At 54.2% G+C, this 23259-nt stretch overlaps 1 protein-coding gene across 1 annotated transcript in view; it reads right to left on the bottom strand.

Moving 5' to 3' along the window:
* The window catches only part of TCERG1L (transcription elongation regulator 1 like), a 71734-nt gene that overhangs the window by 40268 nt on the left and 8207 nt on the right, over nt 1-23259 (bottom strand). Inside the window, exon 4 of the mRNA XM_088519990.1 lies at nt 20561-20737. Within this exon, the coding sequence (XP_088376116.1) occupies nt 20561-20737 (177 nt within the window). The remainder of the gene's footprint in view (nt 1-20560; nt 20738-23259) is intronic.

Here is a 23259-nt window from a genome sequence, read left to right as displayed (position 1 = left end):
GTGGAGCTCCATGAGGAAAGGAGCCGCGTGGAGCTCTGTGAGGAAAGGAGCCGCGTGGAGCTCTGTGAGGAAAGGAGCCGTGTGGAGCTCCGGGAGGAAAGGAGCCATGTGGAGCTCTGTGAGGAAAGGAGCCGCGTGGAGCTCCGGGAGGAAAGGAGCCGTGTGGAGCTCCATGAGGAAAGGAGCCGCGTGGAGCTCTGTGAGGAAAGGAGCCGTGTGGAGCTCTGTGAGGAAAGGAGCCGCGTGGAGCTCCGGGAGGAAAGGAGCCATGTGGAGCTCTGTGAGGAAAGGAGCCGTGCGGAGCTCCGGGAGGAAAGGAGCCATGTGGAGCTCTGTGAGGAAAGGAGCCGTGTGGAGCTCTGTGAGGAAAGGAGCCGCGCGGAGCTCTGTGAGGAAAGGAGCCGCGCGGAGCTCTGTGAGGAAAGGAGCCGTGTGGAGCTCCGGGAGGAAAGGAGCCGTGTGGAGCTCCATGAGGAAAGGAGCCGTGTGGAGCTCTGTGAGGAAAGGAGCCGCGTGGAGCTCCATGAGGAAAGGAGCCGCGCGGAGCTCTATGAGGAAAGGAGCCGTGTGGAGCTCCGGGAGGAAAGGAGCCGTGTGGAGCTCTGTGAGGAAAGGAGCCGCACGGAGCTCCGGGAGGAAAGGAGCCGTGTGGAGCTCCATGAGGAAAGGAGCCGTGTGGAGCTCTGTGAGGAAAGGAGCCGCGTGGAGCTCTATGACGAAAGGAGCCGCGTGGAGCTCCGGGAGGAAAGGAGCCATGTGGAGATCTGGGAGGAAAGGAGCCGTGTGGAGCTCCGGGAAGAAAGGAGCCGCGTGGAGCTCTGTGAGGAAAGGAGCCGCGTGGAGCTCCATGAGGAAAGGAGCCATGTGGAGCTCCATGAGGAAAGGAGCCGCGTGGAGCTCCATGAGGAAAGGAGCCGTGTGGAGCTCCATGAGGAAAGGAGCCGTGTGGAGCTCCATGAGGAAAGGAGCCATGCGGAGCTCTGTGAGGAAAGGAGCCGCGCGGAGCTCCGGGAGGAAAGGAGCCGCGCGGAGCTCCATGAGGAAAGGAGCCATGTGGAGCTCCATGAGGAAAGGAGCCGTGTGGAGCTCCATGAGGAAAGGAGCCGCGTGGAGCTCTGTGAGGAAAGGAGCCGTGCGGAGCTCCGGGAGGAAAGGAGCCGCGCGGAGCTCCATGAGGAAAGGAGCCATGTGGAGCTCCATGAGGAAAGGAGCCGCGTGGAGCTCTGTGAGGAAAGGAGCCGCGTGGAGCTCCGGGAAGAAAGGAGCCGCGTGGAGCTCCATGAGGAAAGGAGCCGTGTGGAGCTCTGTGAGGAAAGGAGCCGCGTGGAGCTCTGTGAGGAAAGGAGCCGTGTGGAGCTCTGTGAGGAAAGGAGCCGCGTGGAGCTCCGGGAGGAAAGGAGCCGCGTGGAGCTCCGGGAGGAAAGGAGCCGTGCGGAGCTCCGGGAGGAAAGGAGCCGCACGGAGCTCCATGAGGAAAGGAGCCGTGCGGAGCTCTGTGAGGAAAGGAGCCGTGTGGAGCTCTGTGAGGAAAGGAGTCGTGTGGAGCTCTGTGAGGAAAGGAGCCGTGCGGAGCTCTGTGAGGAAAGGAGCCGTGTGGAGCTCCGGGAGGAAAGGAGCCGTGTGGAGCTCCATGAGGAAAGGAGTCGTGTGGAGCTCCATGAGGAAAGGAGCCGTGCGGAGCTCTGTGAGGAAAGGAGCCGCGTGGAGCTCCAGGAAGAAAGGAGCCGTGTGGAGCTCCATGAGGAAAGGAGCCGTGTGGAGCTCTGTGAGGAAAGGAGCCGTGCGGAGCTCTGTGAGGAAAGGAGCCGTGCGGAGCTCTGTGAGGAAAGGAGCCGTGTGGAGCTCCGGGAGGAAAGGAGCCGCGTGGAGCTCTATGAGGAAAGGAGCCGCGCGGAGCTCCGGGAGGAAAGGAGCCGCGTGGAGCTCTATGAGGAAAGGAGCCGCGTGGAGCTCTGTGAGGAAAGGAGCCGTGTGGAGCTCTGTGAGGAAAGGAGCCGTGTGGAGCTCCGGGAGGAAAGGAGCCACGTGGAGCTCCATGAGGAAAGGAGCCGTGTGGAGCTCTGTGAGGAAAGGAGCCGCGCGGAGCTCTGTGAGGAAAGGAGCCGTGTGGAGCTCCGGGAGGAAAGGAGCCGCGCGGAGCTCCATGAGGAAAGGAGCCATGTGGAGCTCCATGAGGAAAGGAGCCGTGTGGAGCTCTGTGAGGAAAGGAGCCGCGTGGAGCTCCATGAGGAAAGGAGCCATGTGGAGCTCCCTGAGGAAAGGAGCCGCGTGGAGCTCTGTGAGGAAAGGAGCCGTGCGGAGCTCCGGGACGAAAGGAGCCGTGTGGAGCTCCGGGAGGAAAGGAGCCGTGTGGAGCTCCATGAGGAAAGGAGCCGTGTGGAGCTCCGGGAGGAAAGGAGCCGTGTGGAGCTCCGGGAGGAAAGGAGCCGTGTGGAGCTCTGTGAGGAAAGGAGCCGCGCGGAGCTCTGTGAGGAAAGGAGCCGTGCCGAGCTCCGGGACGAAAGGAGCCGTGTGGAGCTCCGGGAGGAAAGGAGCCGTGTGGAGCTTCATGAGGAAAGGAGCCGCGTAGAGCTCCGGGAGGAAAGGAGCCGCGTGGAGCTCCGGGAGGAAAGGAGCCGTGTGGAGCTCTGTGAGGAAAGGAGCCGTGCCGAGCTCCGGGACGAAAGGAGCCGCACGGAGCTCCCTGCGCACCCAGCGCCGCCGTGGGGCCTTCCCGCTGCACCTGCGCTGCCGAACACAGGAACCACGCACTCCGGACGCTCCCGTTCAGCGGGACGCGTCTCGGGAAGCTCTTGTGCCACAGCCCGGGCTCGGCGCTGTTCCCGCCACCCAGGCCCTCGCCCGCGCGATGCCCCCAGCCGCAGCAGCCGCTCGGCTCCGTGCACCATGAATCCAACCCCCCGAGAGCGGGGATATCCACGTGCCAACGAGCCACGGCCTCGGCCAGCCAACACCTGCATTCCGGAAAAGCAGGAGCCTGCCTCTATAGGTGACCCAAATCGATGCTGCTCAAAGCCAGAATTCACCAGCTGCAGTTTTTCACTCCAAGCACTCCAAGGAAGCCCACAAGCGTGAACGGAGCAGGAGCCCCGACGTGGCCTGGCTGGGGGTCTTAGTGAAGCCAATTAATGTAAGGTCTCCTGGAAGAGTGTGGGGACATTTCTGCTTCAAAACTACCCTTGCACCTTATTCTGACTTCCTTTCAGATTATAAATATCAATTTTTACCTCAAATCTGGACCAACAAAATCTGGAGGCTCAATCATTCTCACACATCCAACACAAATCCAAGAACTCTCCCCCTGCAGATCAGCAGCAGCCCAAAGCCACAGTTACCTCCTTGTTTCTGAGATTAAAAGGATAATATTACTCTTCAGAATATGCTATCTGCACTAACAAACACATAATTAGTTTTATTCTGAAATATGCTTCAACTATACTATAGCAAGTCAACAAAGTAAATTTTCTAATTCTTAATTAGTTTTAATTGCACTTGACGCTTACCCTGAAATCACAAAATTTTGTAATTTGCAGTCATTAGGCTCAATTAGAGATGCTCTACTTAAGTGATCCAGGGAGCTCTTTGGCTTTTAACCTACTCTATTAGTCTGCTAGCTCGAAGATAGGGATGGCACCAACGCAGAGCGCTGGTTCCCTGCGCGAGGCCACGGAGCTCTGGAAGCTCCAAGAACACCGAGCGCCAAGGGCAAAACGGCAGGAAGGGAGAGGCTGTTGGTGGGGACGGATTCATTCCGCAGGATATTTGAGCGTGTTGAGGAGGGAAGCTCTCGGCGCGCGGAGGGGCCCCGCGCTCTCCTTGCACAGGCCCCGCCGCGGCCGCAGGCTCTTCTTGCTCCAAAGACAATCCTAAACGTGGGATAAACTACATTTCCAGGTGTCCTGGCCAAACCGCAAATCTTAGGATTCCAGCCATAAAAATCAGTGTTACCAAAGCAGCAGATTTTCTGCTTGCAGCCGAGGTGCTGAAGCATGGTCGTATTGAACGACCACGGAGCAAACAATCCAACAGATGGTGGGAATAGGAGCAAAACACACAGGTCTGCATCGGCTTTGATGGGCTGAGGGTAAAAATAGCCACTCATTTATATGTAGATTGAAAATAAGCCTACTGATAAGTATATTAAATTAAAAAAAATATAATAAACTTTCAGAACTTGAGACTTGCATCCTCGGAAGGCCATTATGTTCAGCAAATATCTGTTAATGAGCCATAATTAGTTTGAATGCAGCAAAAGAGTGGAGAATTTTGTATCTGCTCTGATCATAGCAATAAAAGACAGCGCTAGGTAACCATTTCAGGAGTTTTTTCAGCTTTGCCTCCATGTACGAAGAGCAGAATTTTATTTAGATTTTTATTAAATCAGTTTGACCCTGTATATTCTTTAAAGAGGAAATTTTAAAAGTTTCACTGAGAATTTACGGGATTCACAAGCTCCCCTTTTGCATCCCCACGCCCCTAAGAACTCTTTCAAAGCCACGGACCAACCGCACGGCTGGAAGCGGCTCCAAAGCGGAACGCCGGGAACGCGCGGCACCAACTCCCCTCCGCGCCGGGACCGGCCTGGAAAGCAGCAGCTGGGAGGAAAATGCCTTCATGTGTCACAAGCCTGGCAAAGTATTTCCAGATAACTTGCTGCTTTTCTCAACTCAGATTTTGATGCAAAACAAGCTGGCAACAGCAATAATATATGGCTGTCTAGGACAACTAGGAAAGACAAATGGTGGAATAATGCAAACATCTCTCCTGCCTTCCTTATCTCCTAATGTGATCTCCTCCAGCTTCATTGAACATGCCAGAAGACAAATACCACGCAGAAACGTATTTGTTACATGCATGTACAGCTTGTGTCAGCAGGACAGTTTCTGAGTAAAAACCCACATTTTGGCTTTTAAAAGCACGCACGCTGCCTGACTTCTGCAGGACACCCGCGTGGTCCGTCTCTAGCTCCAGATCTTCTCCAGGTGCAATAAATGGAAACAACACAACCGGTCCCCTTGGCATTCCTGGTTTGGGTGTTTGTGCAAGGCACATGATGCAAAGATTAGTGGGGAAGAATTAAGCCCGGGAGGTAGGGGAGGTCCCCATGCCCTGCCGACGCGGTTAACGTCCATCTCACCACAGAACCGCCTGCAGTTCCAACAGCACCGCTGCTCTGGGTCCAGCCAACCCGCCCGGCACCTGCAGCTGCTTCAGACCAAGAGGATGGAGCCAAACCCTGGTGTCCCCGCTCGGGGCACAGGTCCCCAGCTCGGCCCCACGTCCCTCCCTCGCTCCGCACCGCGCTCCTCCTCGCTCGGGGCGCGGGTCCCCAGCTCGGCCCGCGTCCCTCCCTCGCTCCGCACCGCGCTCCTCCTCGCAGGCAGCTCCCGGCCAAGCACGGGCCAGGACCGGCCGCGTCCCCACAAGCCGGGGAGCTGCCCCGGCTCTGCGCTGGCCACGCTGGGTCACCCGAGCTGCTGGTAACACAACCTCCCACCCAGCCCCGCGATCCCCGCTCCGGCACCCGCAGGGAGCGCGGGGTAGCAGCTCTCCAGCCCCAGAGCTCGTGGCCCCTCCTGCGCCGGCCAGGAAGCGCGATCCGGGATCCCCATCACACTCCGGGACCCTGCAGGATTCCCAACCAGGGCATCTCAGCCTCTAGGGGCGAGAAGCATCAGCAGAACATCAGCAAGGGGAACACAATAATTAAGCAGGGCAGGAATCAAGAGAAGAACAGACTCCAAAGTGTTTTGTTTCACCTCGATGCAGGGAAACTGGTGGATGATAAATAATTACATGTCTTAAGCTCATATTTACCGTGGGGACTCCGCGCGGAGGTCTTTCGCTTCTTGCTCACCCCAGATCACTGTTAGCTGACCCAGGCATAGATCTATTTCTGATCGAGCCCTGCTTCACGTTCACTTTCCACTGCTTCATGTTCCTGGGAACGCTCATTTTAAACTGAAGATGCAATTGCTTGGTTGTACACCAAGCAAACCATCGCGGGGATGAGAGCAGAACACCTAGAATTTTCTGCCTGCAATGCTTGGAATTATTCATGGACCTTGGCAAGTGCTCAGGGAATTCCAAGGCACGAATCGCAAGTCAGACTTCCAATTATTTCCGAGTTGCAGCTGAGAAAATAGACGGCTGGCTGGAGCCGCCCGCACCCGCGCCGCCTCTCGCGGGGTTCCGCTCCAGCGGGACGGGCCAGCGGCCACGGCCAGCGCCGGCCGGGCCCAACGCGGCACGAGGCGGCCCCGGGGGCACCTCCGCCTGCCGCTGCCACAGCCGGATTCTAATTAAAGGCGGCTAATTGCCAGCCCCCGGGACTCAGAACCCGCAGCCTGTGCCGTGTCCGGGTGCCGCCTGCCGCCCCGGCCCGCGCCGCCGCTCCAGCCTCCCCGTGCCATCGGCGGCCGCACCGTGCCCGGAGCGCGCGGAGCCCGCAGCCACCATGCACACCGCGGCTCTTCCAGCCTTTGTCGCCACCTTTCCCTGCCCGCAGCCCCTTCCACCCACCGGCGCGGCACCGCTCTGCCCCCGGCATCGCCACGGCCCTGCAGCTTGGGCTATGCTTTCTAGCGATACCTCTGTTGTCTCACAAACACTAACTTATATCTTATCTCATTCTTTTTTGTCAAAAAAAATAAGTGCATGACGCTCTATCTGATCTGATGCTGGAAAGGGAGCTGATAAGGTACTAGGAAACTTATCAAAGTGTGAAAGCCACTTGTGAGCTTATGATTTTCATTTTATTGTGAGCACTAACCCCTGGGTCCCTTAAAGCCCAAATCAGAAATATAGTGCCACATAACTGGCAGGCTGAGTGTCACTATCGGTTTCAGATAATTAAGAAAGATGTATTTGGAGCAGAGCCGAATCCTGGCAGGACGGTGATCACACGGAGCTGAATCACGACGGCACGGTGCTGCTCCCACGTCTTTGTCACCGGAGTCAGGGCTGGGTGACAAACCAAACCCCAGAGCTGCAGCCTGGGTTTCACCGCGAGCAGCCCGACCTGGCACGGCCTCCTGCATCCCATGGGTTCCCTCCGGCACCCGGAGCAGCCCCAGCTGAGCGGCGGGAACGCCGGGATCGGGCTCCAAAGACCCACTCGGCTCCCGGGCGCTGGGCAGGAAAAGCGCCGGCACCGGCGACCTGCAGGAAACATCCACGTGTTCCCGGCAGCCCGGACCGCGCCGAGGAGGAGCCCCCACGCGCCAGCGGCTCCGCTGCTGCCCGTTGGAGGGGAAGGGATGGATGTCCAGCCTGAGCAGGACAGGGAAGCGCCCGGGGCACCGCGGCTGCAAGTCACGGAACTACCTGCACGGCACCGTGCCGTTCACTGGGGTTTTAACATGATGATTCATCCCAAAGGAAGAAGAGAAAATACGGCTCATTATCTCATTCCACACAGATTTCACAAGAAACAAACTGTAGGAGGAGACTGGAAACACCAGACTGCAACCCAGGTTCGACACGCAGTACTCCTCATCTGCTAAAGCTGATCCTGAAATTCTTCCCTCCAGAAGGATTAGTGTCAAATAGATGTTACAACTACACACACACAACTCCTCATTTGAGATGAATGAGAGGAAACGCAGCCATTTTCTTTCTGTGTTAAGAAATATTGTGCAAATTATTGGTGTATCTGGTTTGATTTCCCACTCCCCTGGACCTTGTGAAACGGCTCTACAAGGTGCAAACAGCCAGTTAAAATGACGGTATTTAAACTAACTTTGCACCTGACCTAGATGTTATTTCATAATACACAAAACACAGAAAATAATATGGACCATGCCCTTCTGTAACACACTGAAATAATTTTCCTTTTTTTTAAACTCCTGCCAATTTCTTTCAAGACAGAGCCAGGAAGAGGTTTGTTAAGCCCTCGTCCAGCCTTCAGCCCCGGAGCACCAAAAGCTTCGGAACAAGCGCACGGAGCAGGAAGGGAGCCCGGGGATCAGGCGGCTCGTCCGCACGCTGCAGCCCTGAGCTAAGGAGAACCTCTCTGTTTTGACGTTTTGTGGTGGCCGTCAGAAAAAAGAAAGAAAGAGGCGAAACTAGGAGCAACTCTCCCTGGTCTGGGCAGAGGGATTCCCGCCGGCTCCCGCGCCGCAGCGCGGTGCCGCTCGCTCGTGTTCCTGGGAAGCTCCCGGCCTCCCCGGAGCCGGTGCCGGCAGCCTCCACATGGTCCCAAGGGGGATTTTACAGCGAGGACTGAGAGCAGCTCCAGACCAAAGGAGGCTGGAGCACGGCGGCCCCAGCACGCTGAATGCGCGTTTCCAAATTCCCAGCACGCTGATTGTGTGTGTCCAAACTCCCAGCATGCAGAATGTGCATTTACAAACTCCGAGCACACTGAATGTGCATTTCCAAATCCCAAGCACACTGACCGTGCGTTTCCGAACTCCCCCCGTGCACAGGCACTGGCTCGACACAGACCAGTCACTGCTGCTTAAACCAAACGTAAGAACTCTTCCAGGGAAGCCAACACCCATGGAAGTGCAGAGGTGGCTCCGCACGCAGGCTGACCATTCCCGACCATTTCCACAGCTACAGGGACTTGTCAGAGAGCCGGATGGGGTAAAAGGTTCCAAAAGACCAAATCTCAGGGAAGGGGCCACTTCTGGGCGGTCTCCTTTTCCGTTCCCCCGCTCCCACGGCAGCGACGCTGTTGCAGGCTGGTGCGGAACGCAGCGCTGACCCGGATCTGGCCGGGGTGATCACCGCGCTCTGCCCTGCGGGGCGGCAGCTCCACGCGGCTCCGCTCGGAGCCGTCGCTTTGGATGGAGGACACGGAGCCACGAGGCAGGGATCCTCGGAGAGCAGCACCCGACCAACGCGGAACAGGAACCCGGTACGCCTGCACGGAAACAGTGAGCATGCGGGGCGCCCCGCACGAGCGCGCCGGCTGCCGCACGCTGCGGAACGACATCTCCAAAGCCCGAGAGCCCCGGCCGCGCGCTGGGGACGTCTCCAAAGCCGGAGAGCCCTGCGGAGCGAGGACGCGCTGCTGCAGGGACCCTCCTCCCGGCCCGAGGGAGCCCAGGCATCGCCACGTGTGCCCGTCCCTGCGGCCGGGCGAGGATGGCACCGGTGCCCCGCGCGGCCACCGCAGCAGGGACAGCCGGGACAGCGGGCCGGGAGGGCTCCGGCACGGCGCTGAACCGCAGCCCTTCGGCTGCATCTATTAGGCATTAAAATATTCATTGCACGGGGGGTTTCAGCGTGAGAAGCCCGCTGAAGAGGAATCCTGCACAAACCTTTCTGTGTCCCCACTCCTCCATCACTTTGCCATTCAAAAGATCCTAATTGGAGACAGTTAAAAGTCTAATTGCTTTCTGAAAGTCTTGTTGGCACATTTGGGAAAGCAGAAACTTTGCGATTTAAGAGCTTCCTCAGTGGAATTACTTTTAGATGGGTTTTTAGCTTCCCCATTCTCGCCTTTTGGGGGAAGCGGTGACACAAATCACTAGTTTTCCTGCGCGACGTCCCCACCGGAGCGCGCCGGGCCCGGCACCGCCTGTGCCGCGCACACCATCCCAGCCAGGAATTAATTTCCTTTGTGCAGGAACACACTGATCTGCTCCACCTGTGCACTCTAATTGGAAAAAAGGCCAGGCTGAAACTAGAGCCTCTGTAACGGGCAAAAGTTAGCACAAACCATTCCCAACTTTTAATGAGATTTCTCACTGCAATATCCCTACAAGTGTTATATGTTAATGTTATTAAAATGACATATTAAATAACAAAAAATAACAAGATTACTGAACACTGCCACAACTTTTTTGAGACCTGCACTTAGAAAAGTAAATTACACAAACCCTGAAAGTCTCAGCCAGGGTTCCCTGCTAGCTCCTCGGCTGCCCCAGCTGCTGTTATTCCCAATGCTTGAGGCAATTTCCTTGCCTCCTTAGTTTCTGTATCTTCCGAGGATTTGAAAATACAAGTCTTGTTGGGAAACTTCAGTCCTAACACTAGCGACACAGAAACGCAAACTCAACGTGGACGCATTTTTGAAGAGCATTTCCTGCTGCTGGAAGCTCTTCTGTGCCCTTCTTTAAAAAGATCAGTGGTGCAGCCCGGAGAAACGGGGTAAGCGACAAGGCAGAACTCCACATTTCTAGTCCTCGTGTTATCGGCGACCCAACGCCGGGGCAATCGCAGAGGAGGCCGGGGCGCTGCCCGCGCTCCGCGGCGCGCCTGGACGTCTCTCGTGCGCATCAGGACGCTCCAACACCTCTGCAGGACGCAGGACGCTTCCCGGCACCTCCTCGCGCTTCCAGGAGCTCCTGACGCCATCCCGGTGATCCCGCGTGCCCAGCCTCTGGGCTGGGAGGCTCTCGGGCTTTGCACTCTGCTGCTCTTGGCTTCTTCACTCACAGGGGTGTCCCCAGGAGCCCGGGCTGCAGCCCAGACCCTCCTGCACTGACCCCGTCGTTATTCCACACTAAAACAAGGGCGCGCTCCCTCCGTCAGGAACAAGCTCCTTAGCAGGTCATATGCCTTTCCATGTAATCTTGCCTAGTTTAACAGGAAAGAGAAGGCAGTTTAAAAAAAGGAGACAAGTATCAGAAAGACTAGAGAAAACACATATACATCCAATGAAAGTAAGCAAAGTGGACGTCTCTTCTGAAACTGCAATGATAATTTGCAAATGAATTGCAGCGGTGACAGGGAATTGCAGCCCAGTGAAATTTCTTCCCTAACCCCGTTCCTGAAAAGCAATGCAAAAATGTCCCTGCTTGTAGATGAATTGTTGAAAAGGAAAGTACACATTCGTCACAATTCCAGCCAACAAAACATTAACACCAGTTTTCCGTTCCCCGCGCTCTGCCACCCCTCCTCCCGATCCCGGCTGCCGTCACCGCTCCCGCGCGCGGCCTTGGGGCTCATTCCCAGGAGCACGGAGCCGTCCTCCCCTCGCCAGAGCCGGCCCCGTTCGGTTCGGTTCGTTCCTGCAGCTCCAAAGGCAGAGCCGGGCTGGGCCGCCCCACACTGGCCTCCCCGTTACCCCGGTGCTAAACGAGCACTGGCCACAAAGCACCGCGCGGGACCCATGTGCTCTGCTGGGGCTGCGGCAGAAACCTGTCCTCGGAGCTCACTGAAAACCACTCGCTAACGGGAGCCAGGCTCCTGGTCCTGCAGATTATCAGGCGAACTGTACGAGTATAACTGTTCTACACAGCTTTGGAATTGACCTTAAGAGGGGGAACTAATTTGGTTTGGACACATTACAGATCTAAAATGCACCTGCAGGCAGCAGTTTCAGCAGGAATTTCCTCTCAAGGCGAGGGCACCCCAAGGACGTTAGGGGTGGACCAGCTCGTGCCCTCGCCCCAGCAGGGAAGGACGCCCGGCGCCCGCGCCACAGCTCCCGGGGAGGGAAAGGGGCGGCCTCGCGCGTGCTGATGCACACCTGGATACACAAACACAAACACACGCCCCACGCGCCGTCTACGCGATGACATTGAGCTTTTCCTGCAATACGCTTTTCCACGCTTGCAACGTTTACTGCACGTAGCTGGCAGCTACGCAGACAGCAGTAACCTGCCGACGGCACGGACAGCACTCCATGTGCCACGGGGCCGGCCCAGCTCGGGCCTTGCTCTGCAAGGTCTTCACTGTCCCTGAACGGGTTGCTGTAACGTGCATCAGGCCTAACCTTCGTTCTCACTTCCATAAGTTACCTGAACTCACAAGCACACAGCAACAACGTGAGCAGATTCACCCCATCGTCCCGGGCGCACAGCCGGCGCGGCACACGCGCAGGCGAAGCAGGAACGGTCCGGCAGCGAAGGACGCTCATCCTTATCCTTATCCTCATCCCTATCCTTTCAAAGCGACGGCAGGCTGCAAAAACCAAGCAGCCCAGCAAATGCGATCCTCTGGAAAGCAAACAATTCACTAACGCTGGCAAAAACGCAAACACTGCCGTTCTCCCAGCACAATCATCCTTGCCTACGGTAACGCGAGAGCATCTGTTAGGCACAATGAAAGGAAGGACATTGTACTCTGCAGCACTGCACAGAAAGTCAAACCGGTCTTTTGTTAAAACGTTTAGATTTTGTTAAAATGGGATGCTTGTATTGTGTGATTTGCAAAGGCTGCAGAATTAAGTCAGCCTCTAGATTTACCATAAAAATAAGCAGTGCGTGAATTGAAATCAGGCGTTTCTGCTCCCTGCAAAAGTAAAGTGGATTGTTTACCCTTTCCATGTACACACAGGGTTTCTCTACCACCGGCTCACGCGTTGCTCAGGACGGGGCTCCAGCTCCTCAGACGCCGCTCGCAGCGCTGAGTTTCAGGAGTGCGGCGAGTTTCCCCGGGCACCGGCGTCCACGCAGGGGACACCCTCCCACAGGGGCTTCCCCGCCGAGCAGCGGGATGTCTCGGATGTGACGAGAGCGGGACTTTCTGCAGCCCTCGGACGCGATGGGAGCGGGACTTCCTGCAGCCCCCAGCCGTGCCCGGGGTCGGGGCACCCGTGCGGAGGCGGCAGCGCCTCATCCCGCGGCAAATCCCTGCCGGGGCTCCTGCTTCTCCGTGTCGCTCCTGCGCCCGGAGCCTCTGGCTCGGCCTCCTCCGCACCAGCAGAGCCGGCCCGGGCTGCCCCTTCCCGGCTCATCCCATCGACGCTTCCCGCTGCTCGTTAACACACCCGCGTGCGTAGAGCTCCTGTGATCTACGTCCAGCCTTAACGGAAACCAACTCCTGCAAAAACCCCCAACTCCTTGGTTTAATAGGCTGCGGTTGTGAAAGCAAGAAATAAATTATGCAGCACCAGATCTGTGGAACTTCACATTTCTATCTGCTATTCCAGGGCAATTATTTCTGCATGAACTAATCCGTTTGTATTTCAGAGAAAAATCTTCTCAAACGCACATGGCCGGGAGGATGTCAGTGATAAAGCAGGGCCGCAATTTTGACACTGGTAAAGCAGAGACCAGGAGCGATTCCATTCCCCTCTCTGCAGCCATATTCCCAGATGTGCCCGAGGACTCGTTCGTTTCGGGGTCCTGCACGGAGGCTGGCACATGCGGAGCGGCACCGCCGGGTATCGGACACGCAGGGACAGCACTGGTGCTTCCCCGGAGCACGTTGCCATTCCGGGTCTGCGTCCCAGGGAGTGACACTCCAGCCATTCCAGGGCTGCATCCCAGGAGCTGCAGAGCAGAGCGGCGCCGCCTCCTTCGCGCACAGCAAACAGGACCCAGCTCACAAGGAAATCAATGAAATCCCGCGTAGCCACTCCAGGGAGACGTCTGTGGAGCACTTCAAATTGTGGAATGTAATTAAGTTTTCTTGTTTATATTCTATTCAATGAGGTAAGATTCATTTTACCTCATTAAATTTATTTAAGCTTTTACAGTGGGGCCTGATGGAGAAACACTGAAGATCAACTGGAAAACACCCACCGACTCCAAACTTTAACTAGCTAAAGACACCATGAAAATTGCCGTGAATTCGTTTCCAGCCATCCAAGAGGTCAAAAAGGGCAAAGCTGTTTTATGGGCTAAATGAAGGAACGCTGGCTAAAAGGCACAAACGCCCTTCCCGCTCGCTCCGGCAGTGACGGGGCCGGAGCCCCCTCGGCGGCACCGCCGCGAGAGCCGGGCGCTGCGGAGCTCCCGCGGCCGCCGATCGCTGCGGTTCCCTGAAATTCATATCCACATTCCGCTTCTGCACTCCCGAAGCGCGAGGTGCGCCTGCATTACTCCTAATTTCCCAGATTAAGGGTAATAGCATTCTTAAATTATCTGGAGCACGCTTTGCTGATGTGGAATTTACTCACTGCCTATTATGTTCACGATTACATTAAGCAAACTGCTTAGGAGAAAAAAAACTAACAAATTATTAGCCTTTTTCAAATGCCTTCAATTGCAGGGACTGCTCTAGAATTATTTCCCAACTAATCTTCATCTTAAACATCTTCTGCAAGATGGGAAATGCTGCAGTGCAAATTCTACAGGAACCTATCCCTTCTCTGAGACCGAGGAGGTTTTTTGCCATCGTCAACTTTGCTGTTTGCATCCCATTTACTGGTTTACAGAACACACAGACCCAGTTCAGCACCACAGGGGAAAAGCCCTGAGAAGACGCTGCTTCACATCCCCGCTGCAGCTCTTTCTGCATCGAAAGAAGCCAAAAAAAGATACGCACAAAAAAGAGTAAGTTGGGCTGAAAGCATCAGAAAGAAAATAAATAAGAAAAAGCACGCACGTCTTCTCACTGGCAGCATATTTAACATTTTCTCTCGTGATAGGGAAACACGTACGAAGCCCTGTTCCTGCTGCTGCACCTTCCACCGCCTGCGCTGCCCGCGGCAGCATTCGCCCCGCGCTCCTCGGGCCGTCCCAAGGGCAGCACCTTGGCCTTGGCATACCAGGCCTTGGCTCACGTGTCCCTCCCTCGGGCTTCGCTCGTGGGCTCACCCGAGGGACCCGCTGCAGCAGAACAGAACGGCTGGTCTACCCCACGGCCATCCAAACCTCACGGTCACCACCAACAACAACTCCTGGCCACAAACAAGCAACCTTCCTGCCGTGCAGGAATGGCCGGGCCAGGGACTCCTTCCCTGGAGGCTCTCAGCTTGCAGCCTCAGCTGCACAAATCACAACTAAGTTCTGGTCTGCTATAGAAGGAAGAATTCCTTGTGGAAAAGTCCTTCTAAGGAAAAACAGTGTCTCGTGGTTAATGAGGAGACATCAATTGACTTCCATACACATAGAAATGGTTGAGCAGGTACATAACACACACGCACCACCCACGAAGACGAGCGCAGCACACAGCTAATACCCTCGCACTGCTGCTGCCTGTATCCATACACCAAAGCTAGGAGGAAAGGGACCTGTGTCCCTGCGGATCGGCAGCGATCCCACCGGGCACAGGCGGAGCGGGCCCTTGGGAAGGGCCGGGCGCAGCGGGAAGCGGGGCCATTCTGCACGGCTGCCCAGACACCCTGCGAGGGCCACAACGCGCCCCAGCAACAGGCGGAACCCAGGTTCAACCCCACTCCTCTTGCACGGACGTTTCCCAGAGAAGAGGCCCTCCCGCTCGCTTTAACGAGCAGTTAAATACACGGGAAAGCACGTCTGACTTCCATGACATTTACCAAGCAAACAGCTGCGCACGAACCAAAGGATCTGCCTTGTTTGCCTTTCCTCGCCACTACATGAAGTATTTAATTAAGTTTTTGCTATTGTCAATATCTTGATATTACATTCAAAACACTGGTTTCTTTTGGTTCACACTAGAGTTTTTTTTTTTTTTTTTAATCCAAGAGGTATGAATGAAGGAGAACCAATTTGTAACACAACCAGCTCACACAGCCCTTGCAGGGGCGAGACGCGGGCTCGGAGCAGCCCTCGCCGCGGCAGCTCTACCACGGCAGAGGCTCCTGCCCTCCCGCTCGTCCCGTCGAGGCTGCTGCAGCGCGCGGAGCCTCCGGGGGTATTTCCACACACGCTGCCATGAGAGACTCGCACAGGCTGTCCTGCCATGTAGAGCAGCCAAATGGAGACCCATGAAGCCCCTTTAGACCTGCCCACCACAACGTTGCATTATTTTTCAGTGGTGATGTGGTAGAGAAGCCGCAGCACCAAGAATTCCTACCTCGTGTTATCCTGCACCGCTCCCGCACTGCGTCCCCTTCCCGGTCCTGCCGAGGAACCAAGGCGCCGAGTCCTCCCGCGGCGCCCGGAACCGCCGCAGGGAGACGATCCCGTTCTGGGACAGCCGAGCGCGGCAGCTTCCAGCACAGACTCACTGCCAGCAGCAGCAGCAAACTAATGTTCTTAAGTGCGATCTCCGGCAGTATTTTAGCCCAGAACCCCCCTGTAGGCGCACTCCTGGCACATGCCAACACAGATATGAAACTGAGAAGTAATTTTATGCTGAATATTAGCTCGAGCAGGAAGTTATCACTTTAATAACTATAAACATTCATTTGCTTGCTTCATTACACAGCATTAAAGCCGGGCAGATCATTTACTACAGCCCTGTTAACACTGCTCAGTATTCCAAGTGAAGCCTTTTCAGCTGCTGGATGTATCGGACACCCGCACAGACACTCAGCTCCCTGGGTAGACAGGGATCATGTTTCCATTTTGAGCATCTGGGAATTGCTCCTTTTATTTTCCATGAACATTATGCCCTGCTCCCCTAAAATCCCCAGGTGGGATGGTCACCGTGGGGCGAACGGCCCTGCTGACCGCAGCGAGTGTTGGGCAAGAGAACCCTGGATAAACCAAACCCCTTTCTTTCCCCTCATACAATATTTTTATTGCAATATATTTATTGCATGAGGGAAAAACAGAGTCCCCCAAGCAGCAAGAAACCCTCTGAGCACCCAGCACTGCAAGGGAAGGGCTCCAAGAGCGCATTTCCTATGGATATGTTTTAGGAGACTGCAATTCCCGAGCACCCGGAGCGCCGGGACCCTCCCTCCGTCTCCAGAAAGCACCGTGCAAACAACTGAGTAATTGTTGTGAGGAAAGCGTGTTTTCTGTCAGCAGAACTGCCTAATGAAGCAAGCTGACAGACACATGAAAGGCCAGCCGGAAAAATCCTGGCATTGGGAGCTGCTTCTAACGTGCAACGCTGCTCGGCGGTTTAACTTACCGATAGGAAAAATACTTAGTCACTTCCCAGCTGTTCTGCGGCAGGCTAAAACATTAGATTTAAACCATTAAATAATTCTGAAAGCAAAAGAACAGGTGGCAAATGGTTTATACGGCAGATGGTGCCTTTTTTAATATTTGTACTTGCTGCTAATTTACAGAGTCCATAACCGCAGTCTCATATTTTACCTTTTTTCACTTGAATAATTATGAAATCATATGCAAAAGTATAAAAATAAACACCACAACTCTTAAAAGTTAAATCACAACTTTGGTCATACCGATTCAGCAGCCCTAGGAGGGCGTTGGAGATTGCCAGGGTCCCGAATTCCACCAGGTAACTCCAGGAGCTCCTGCAGGGCCTCGTTTTGATCCCTGGGCCTTCCCCAGGGATCGTCCGGCGGCGCTGGGAAGCGCCACACTGCCGAGCCTGAGCTCCAAGGGTTTGAGTCAGCCCTTCTGCCCAGCCTGGCACAAAAACTACGTTAATAGCAAGATTAATTATTAAAATATTTAAATATTAAAGGAATGCTTTGCCTGGCACACGTGTAAGCAGATGAATGAATAGGAACAAAGGAAGAAATCCCCTTTCTATCCTCCCTCTGCAACGCTACGAACGGAATAAAGCTCAGAAAAGGCCCCTGTCCCCTCGTTGCAGCAGCTCTCAAACGTCCCGTCCTTCAACATCCTGAACGCTCCCACATGCCCAACCTCCTACCTGGCACTGCCTCGGACACCGTTTTGCTGGAATTCCGGCTTTCTGCTGAAGCAAAAGCCAAACAGCTTTTAAGAGAAGCTGGAAGTGATTCCAGGGAGGGAAAGCTCAATAGCAGAAGATCAGTGTATCAAAGACTCTGCCAACAAGGCAAATGGAAATGTTCACCTTCGGTAAAGAAAAAGGTCAGGAAAAAAAAATTAAGTTTTTTCATCAACAAACATGGCATCAAAGCAGCACACTAGTTAGTTATGCTCAGCTTTTCTTAGGAAAGCATCAAAATGCATTTCCAGGTAGAATTCCACACGCTGAAAGGCCCCCGGGGCTGCAGCACGTCCTGCTCGCCGGGAGGATGCGTCGCTCCCAGGACAGGCCGGACTCTCCCGGCAGACCCGGATTTGAGGCACCTCCCCGGAGCTCCCAACCGCCCTCCTTCCTGGGGCCGTTTACTGCTTTGAGGAGCACAGGAGACAGCAAAGCCAAGCCCCAAACCCTCGACTGCCCTGTTTTTAAGGCAAATTTGTTCCTTGCATGCGTCTGTGGTGAACGGGGGAGAGGAGCATTCCTCATACTTACTGTAATTCTGCTGTGCACTTACAGGCACTCCAATCACGCTGATGGCCCAAACTAGCTTGTATGGGCTGGAAACAACCGCCTTCAACCGCACGAATCGGGAGGGAACACAGACACGAACCACAGTCAGGCTGGTGTAACTCCCACCCCTCACAGCGTGCCAAGGATGAGCACCATGGGCTTGTCCAGCGGCCTGGGCGACACCGCAATTAAAGCGGCCTTCCCGTTCCTAGAGGCCGTAAACAACAACCTTTCCAACGCGGAGCCGGGCGGCACGAGGAGCCCGACACGGGCGGCCTGCCACCACCGCCCCGCGCTCCTCACGCACCCGCTCACCTCGTCCCGGCCTCGCCAGCTCGCCGGGTCAGCGAGTCACCCAGTCATCAGCAAGGTCCTGAGGAAGCTGCGGCACAGCCGGAGAGGCGACCGCGACGGCGCGTAAGCAATCACCCTAAAACGCCTCTTTAGGAATAAATATGCAGCCAACTATAACACTATCGATCCAGCAAATCCCACCCACGCTGCAACTGGAACTAAAGCCTTACACAAGCGGGTGCTGTAATCGCTATCTCCCATCTAATCAATTAACTGTTCATAATTAGGCACACGATTGCTTAGTGTTACAGATAACGATATACATGTAGATTTAAGATGTAAATAATCAACTCTTCTGCTTCTTAAATCCATTCATACTAGTGAGCGCTGCCTTACATAAACTTTAGACATGGAGAACATGAGAAGTTCATTAATTACCATGTTATTTTATAAATCCTACATGAAACAAGAAAAATGCTTGTAAAAAAAATCTTGCAACTGCCCCCAGGGTCCGCAGATTTTGTTCTTTCAAAGATTTATTTTTTGGAGAACAATAAGTCATCTTTCATAAATGCCAACACACCGATGTTTTTAACTCAAAGGCAGACAGGGCTGTAAGATATGTTCTACACTCGGGATTATCTGTGCATTAGATTACTTTTGCTCAGTGCCTTCCCAATCATTAACTTGTACTGCAATATAGAAACATAATTTTGTTTTTGACAGCAGGTAGCTGCCTTTGACCAGCTGACCATTCTTTTCCTGTAAGATAAGTTAAACCCAACTTCAGCATCTTGTCTATGCTGTATTTCAGCAGCAGAGACCACAGGTAGCCACAGGCAGCAGCAGCACGTAGAGAAAACCCTGTTTTAGATGTTTCTGCAAAGGCTTCAGTGCTGTGTTCTCAGCTGGAGTCACGGGCTCTTTTCATTCCCGTCTGTCCAAGTCGCTTCGTTCCGCAGCGTCCGTGGAAGCTGCCGTGTCCCTGGGACAGGCAGGACCCCGGTGCTTCCGCGCGGCCGGGGCTGTTGCAGCCCCGTGTGACAGAGACCATCCAAGGCGAACACTGAACTGTGCTTCGCTACAAAAGAAACGCCCTGAAAACGCTTCGTGGCGGTCTTTGCAAAGCTACGGAGACCTGATGCTTCACAGAGAAAAATGCTTAGGTGAATATCAAATTTATTTTACACATATTGGGCAGCTCAGGCTTTCTGTTTTTTTAAAAGCTACTGTACATTCCGCAGGGGAAGCCCCCGGCTCCGTGCAGATGCTGTGACTGACTGCTCCGCACTCCAGGCACGGTGAGTGACAGCCCAGCATCGCACACCCGTTTCCAGGGAAAGCAACAGTCATCACTGCAAGCGGGGCCCGGCATCCAAACGGCCGAGCTTCCCGGGATCCGAATATCCTAGCATGTCTAGCACAATTCAGGCAGCTCTTGCTACTGCTAGTACAGTAAAGCACGAGTCTCGCAGCGGCTTCACCCAGGGCGCGAGCGCTGGGATTCAGGGAAGGGCCGTCGGGAAGGCCGCGCCGGCAGCTCCTCCCTTCCCAGCACCGCTGCAGAATGACTGTTCCCATTCTGGATTCTCCCCTAAGGACGGGGATGCAGCACACGGCAGGGGATCCAGCCAGAGCCCCGTGCGAAGCCCCACGAAGCTGCTCCTACAGCCTTGGTCCTGCACTGAAGCACACGCCTCTCCACACGTCTGCACGGTTTCCACCTTCATTGGCACGGGTTGCTCTGCTCCACCTCCTCCAAACTCACAAGAAGTTTCACAGAATCAACATAGGGAACAGCTTCTTCTGCCTGTACTTTCCTAGAAGCCATTCACCTGGACAGTTCTGATGGTAGCTCAACAGGCACAATAATCACCGAGATAGATAGATAGTTTTCCACACGAGGATTTCATTTAAACACCTCAAACCATAGCTGGATGCTCTCTGCAAATTTCTATTTCACTATTTTACTATCTTGCACTTCAAATACCGAAAGAAGATGGAAAAATGCACATAGAAACTTTTAATTAATTAATAATTGGTAAATAATATTTCTAAAATGCAGTCATAAGCAACTCACTTCATATCTATCCATACAAGACACTGCTTAAACAAAACCTGACAGTTTATATGGCGCACTCGGTTTTGACGCGTTCTTAGGACACAGTTTCAGAGCAGCCCTGCAAGCAGCACCAGAAGGAACGTTCCAGGCCCCGAGCACGGCCGCACAGTCCCCAGAAGCGGGTGTTTCACCCCAAGACCGAGCGCCCCGCGCGGAGGCCACCTCTGCGTCCCCAGCGCAGCCGACGCCAGCAGGACGGGGACTCACCTGGCAGCGGGGACGTCAGGACGGGGATGCGGAGCGGGGCCAGGCTCAGCACGTGGCACGGCTGCACGCGCGGCGAAGGGCCCTGCGGCGTCTCCGGCTCCAGCGCCACGACGGCGGCCGCGGCCACCGCGATGCTCCGGGCGCCGCCGACGGCCTTCAGGCTGCTCCGGCAGTCACCTGCGGAAGGAAGGGAGGGAGGGAGGGAGGAAGGAATACAGCATGGATTCATTCAGTTGGGAGCAAACGAGTTCACGGAACATTCTTCAGCATTCTGGATTTTAAAACAAGAAAAAACACAAGTGCTCAGTGTTGTTCACATGGCCTCCATCTTTGGCATCTCCACCTCAGTGAAATACTGGTTATTTTTAAATATTTTCAGAGGACTCAGAAGTCACATAAAATCCCATGTGGAAAGTGTGCCCCAGCACAGTTTAAGAATGACTTCATGTAAGAGTTTGTCTGTTCGCTCAGTGCAGTTTCCCTCCTGCAACAGCTCATCCCCCTTTCATCATTCTTACTCTGAAAATCTGAATTTGTAGTTGGGGCATCTTCAGAGAATAAAACATCCATGTATTTAAACATGCCACTGTAGCCTAGAGGGATAAAACAAAATAAACCGTATGCAAGTCATTTATGAACTGTGTAGTGTTACCACGTTGAAATGATAAATCCACAGAAAATATATATATATATATATATATATATATATATATATATTTGAATTCATTGGAGGCCTTTTTCAATCCAATGGCTTCCTAACCTTGCCTGAAAAATCTTACTTGGTTTTCACCTAAATATAAGTTGCCTGATTTCAAATCTGATTTTTTTTTGGTCTAATGTTAGTGTTATACATTGCACTGCTTTCCTATAACACGAAGCATGCAAACACCCAAGGTAAGAGTCGTGTGTACTAGCAACCCTCCGCTAGAAAACATTTTCCACAGGAAACTTCTAGTGATTTTAAATGAAAACTCTCACGCCTGGCAAACCCAGCCTGGCAAACCAGGCTTGAGTGCACTTTTCACTGTGTAACATTCACCCCTCAGCGTAAGGACCTTAGGAGGCCTTCAGAGCTCAATCAGGGCTAAGTATGTTAAATAAACAAGAAAATGAGTAGTAAAAATCTTAAGAAGAAAACCTAATTTGACAAACACCAGCTGTTACTCTGTCTGCACTGAGCTATGTATTCAAAAATTAAGCAATCATTAGCTTATTATGTCATTTAGCAAATGTTTTCGGTGCACGCGGAATCCTCCAGGCGAGAGGAGCCAAGCGGCGGCTGTGCAGAACCGCGGTGCGATGGGCGCCGCGCGCGGGGCGCTGCAGGGTTCCCATCGCCTCCTTCCCGAAGCGCATCGCCGCGGGAAAGGCTGGGCTGGGGGTTTTGGGAAGGAATGGGCTTTGCTTACGCTAACCAAGAGCCGTGAGGTCACCTGCGCCGGGTAACTGCTGCCTGCGCTGCCTCTGACTCCCCCCAGCAATTATTTGCCAACAAACCAAGCTCTGCATCAGCAACCCAGAAGTCTGATGTTTTCAGTAAGCATCACCAAAAACTCCTATTATTTCCACTGTATCTGTCAGTTGCAAACACAATTCCCTTAAAACACCTGCCCAGGCGCTAACCCAACAGTAAAACTCCCGCTAACAAATTATGCTGCAGCTTTGATCCTGCAGCCACGGGCAGATGAAAAACAGATTATCCTACCAGGGCCACGATGGAAATACTAAAACAACAAGAAAATCCACCTCCAACTAACCCTGCTGTCCAGCACAGCTTTACTTACTGGAGGAATAACACCAATCACGAGGTTAAACTGAACACGCAGGCTCCATTCAAGCGCCCTCATTTCGAGGCCCAGGAAAGCAACACAGAAATACAAGAGCACGCATGGACAGCCCAAGTGCTCCCAGTAACCCAACAAGGCAGGCGGCGCTCCAAGGGGCTCCTCGTGGGAGTTCCGTCCATTTCCTTACGGCTGCAGGGAGTTTTGGTGGTTTCCCTGCTCATGATGGAGCTCCTCGAAGGAAAGGCCAGGGTGCCAACCCCTGGGGACACGCAGCGGGAGGGCACCTTGGGGCCAAGCGCAGCCCCTATCTCAGCACTCACCTCATCGCACCGATTCATCAATCTCTTACATAAAATCAGATGTTCCTACTGGAAGTGGCCCAGAACACGACTTTTCCATTGTTAGGGATTTCCTCCTGCATTCTGCTTAGCAGGAGAGAAAAAAAATCTTCTTAGGAACAAATCCGGCTTTGCAAGACAATAAGCACTGCCAAATACCTCTGGAAGGGGCTTCTTCGCATTATTATTAGTGGGCTAACACTTACCCAAACATCTAGAGCCAAATGCCTTGAAATTAGGAGGAGAACACTATGAGCACCGTATCCTCGGGGCAGGACAACCGCGAGGCTGTCCCCAGCGGAAGGGAGCTCTTCCCGCGTGTCCGGGCGCGCGGAGCCGGAGCCGGCTCGGAGCGCGGCGTCCCCCCGCGTCCCCGGCACCGCGCTGCCTCCTCCCGCCGCGCTCGCGGCCTCTCTGCATTCCCAGCAGGTTTCTGCAGCGAGGCAGAGCGCACCGGAACATGCACTGCTGCTATTGATACTGCCTGCCACGTTGAAAATGAAATCCCTGTGTTTTCCTCCATGGAAATGCAAAAGAACAGGAATTACTCTTCTCCTTAAGGAAAAAAGAATCC

This window comes from Tinamus guttatus, unplaced genomic scaffold (genome assembly GCF_059628265.1).
Source record: "Tinamus guttatus ecotype Peru unplaced genomic scaffold, ASM5962826v1 Tinamus_guttatus_pri_ptg000079l, whole genome shotgun sequence".
Taxonomy (NCBI): domain Eukaryota; kingdom Metazoa; phylum Chordata; class Aves; order Tinamiformes; family Tinamidae; genus Tinamus; species Tinamus guttatus.
Note: the sequence above shows the minus strand (reverse complement) of the source record. Positions and strands in the feature narration are given on the sequence as shown.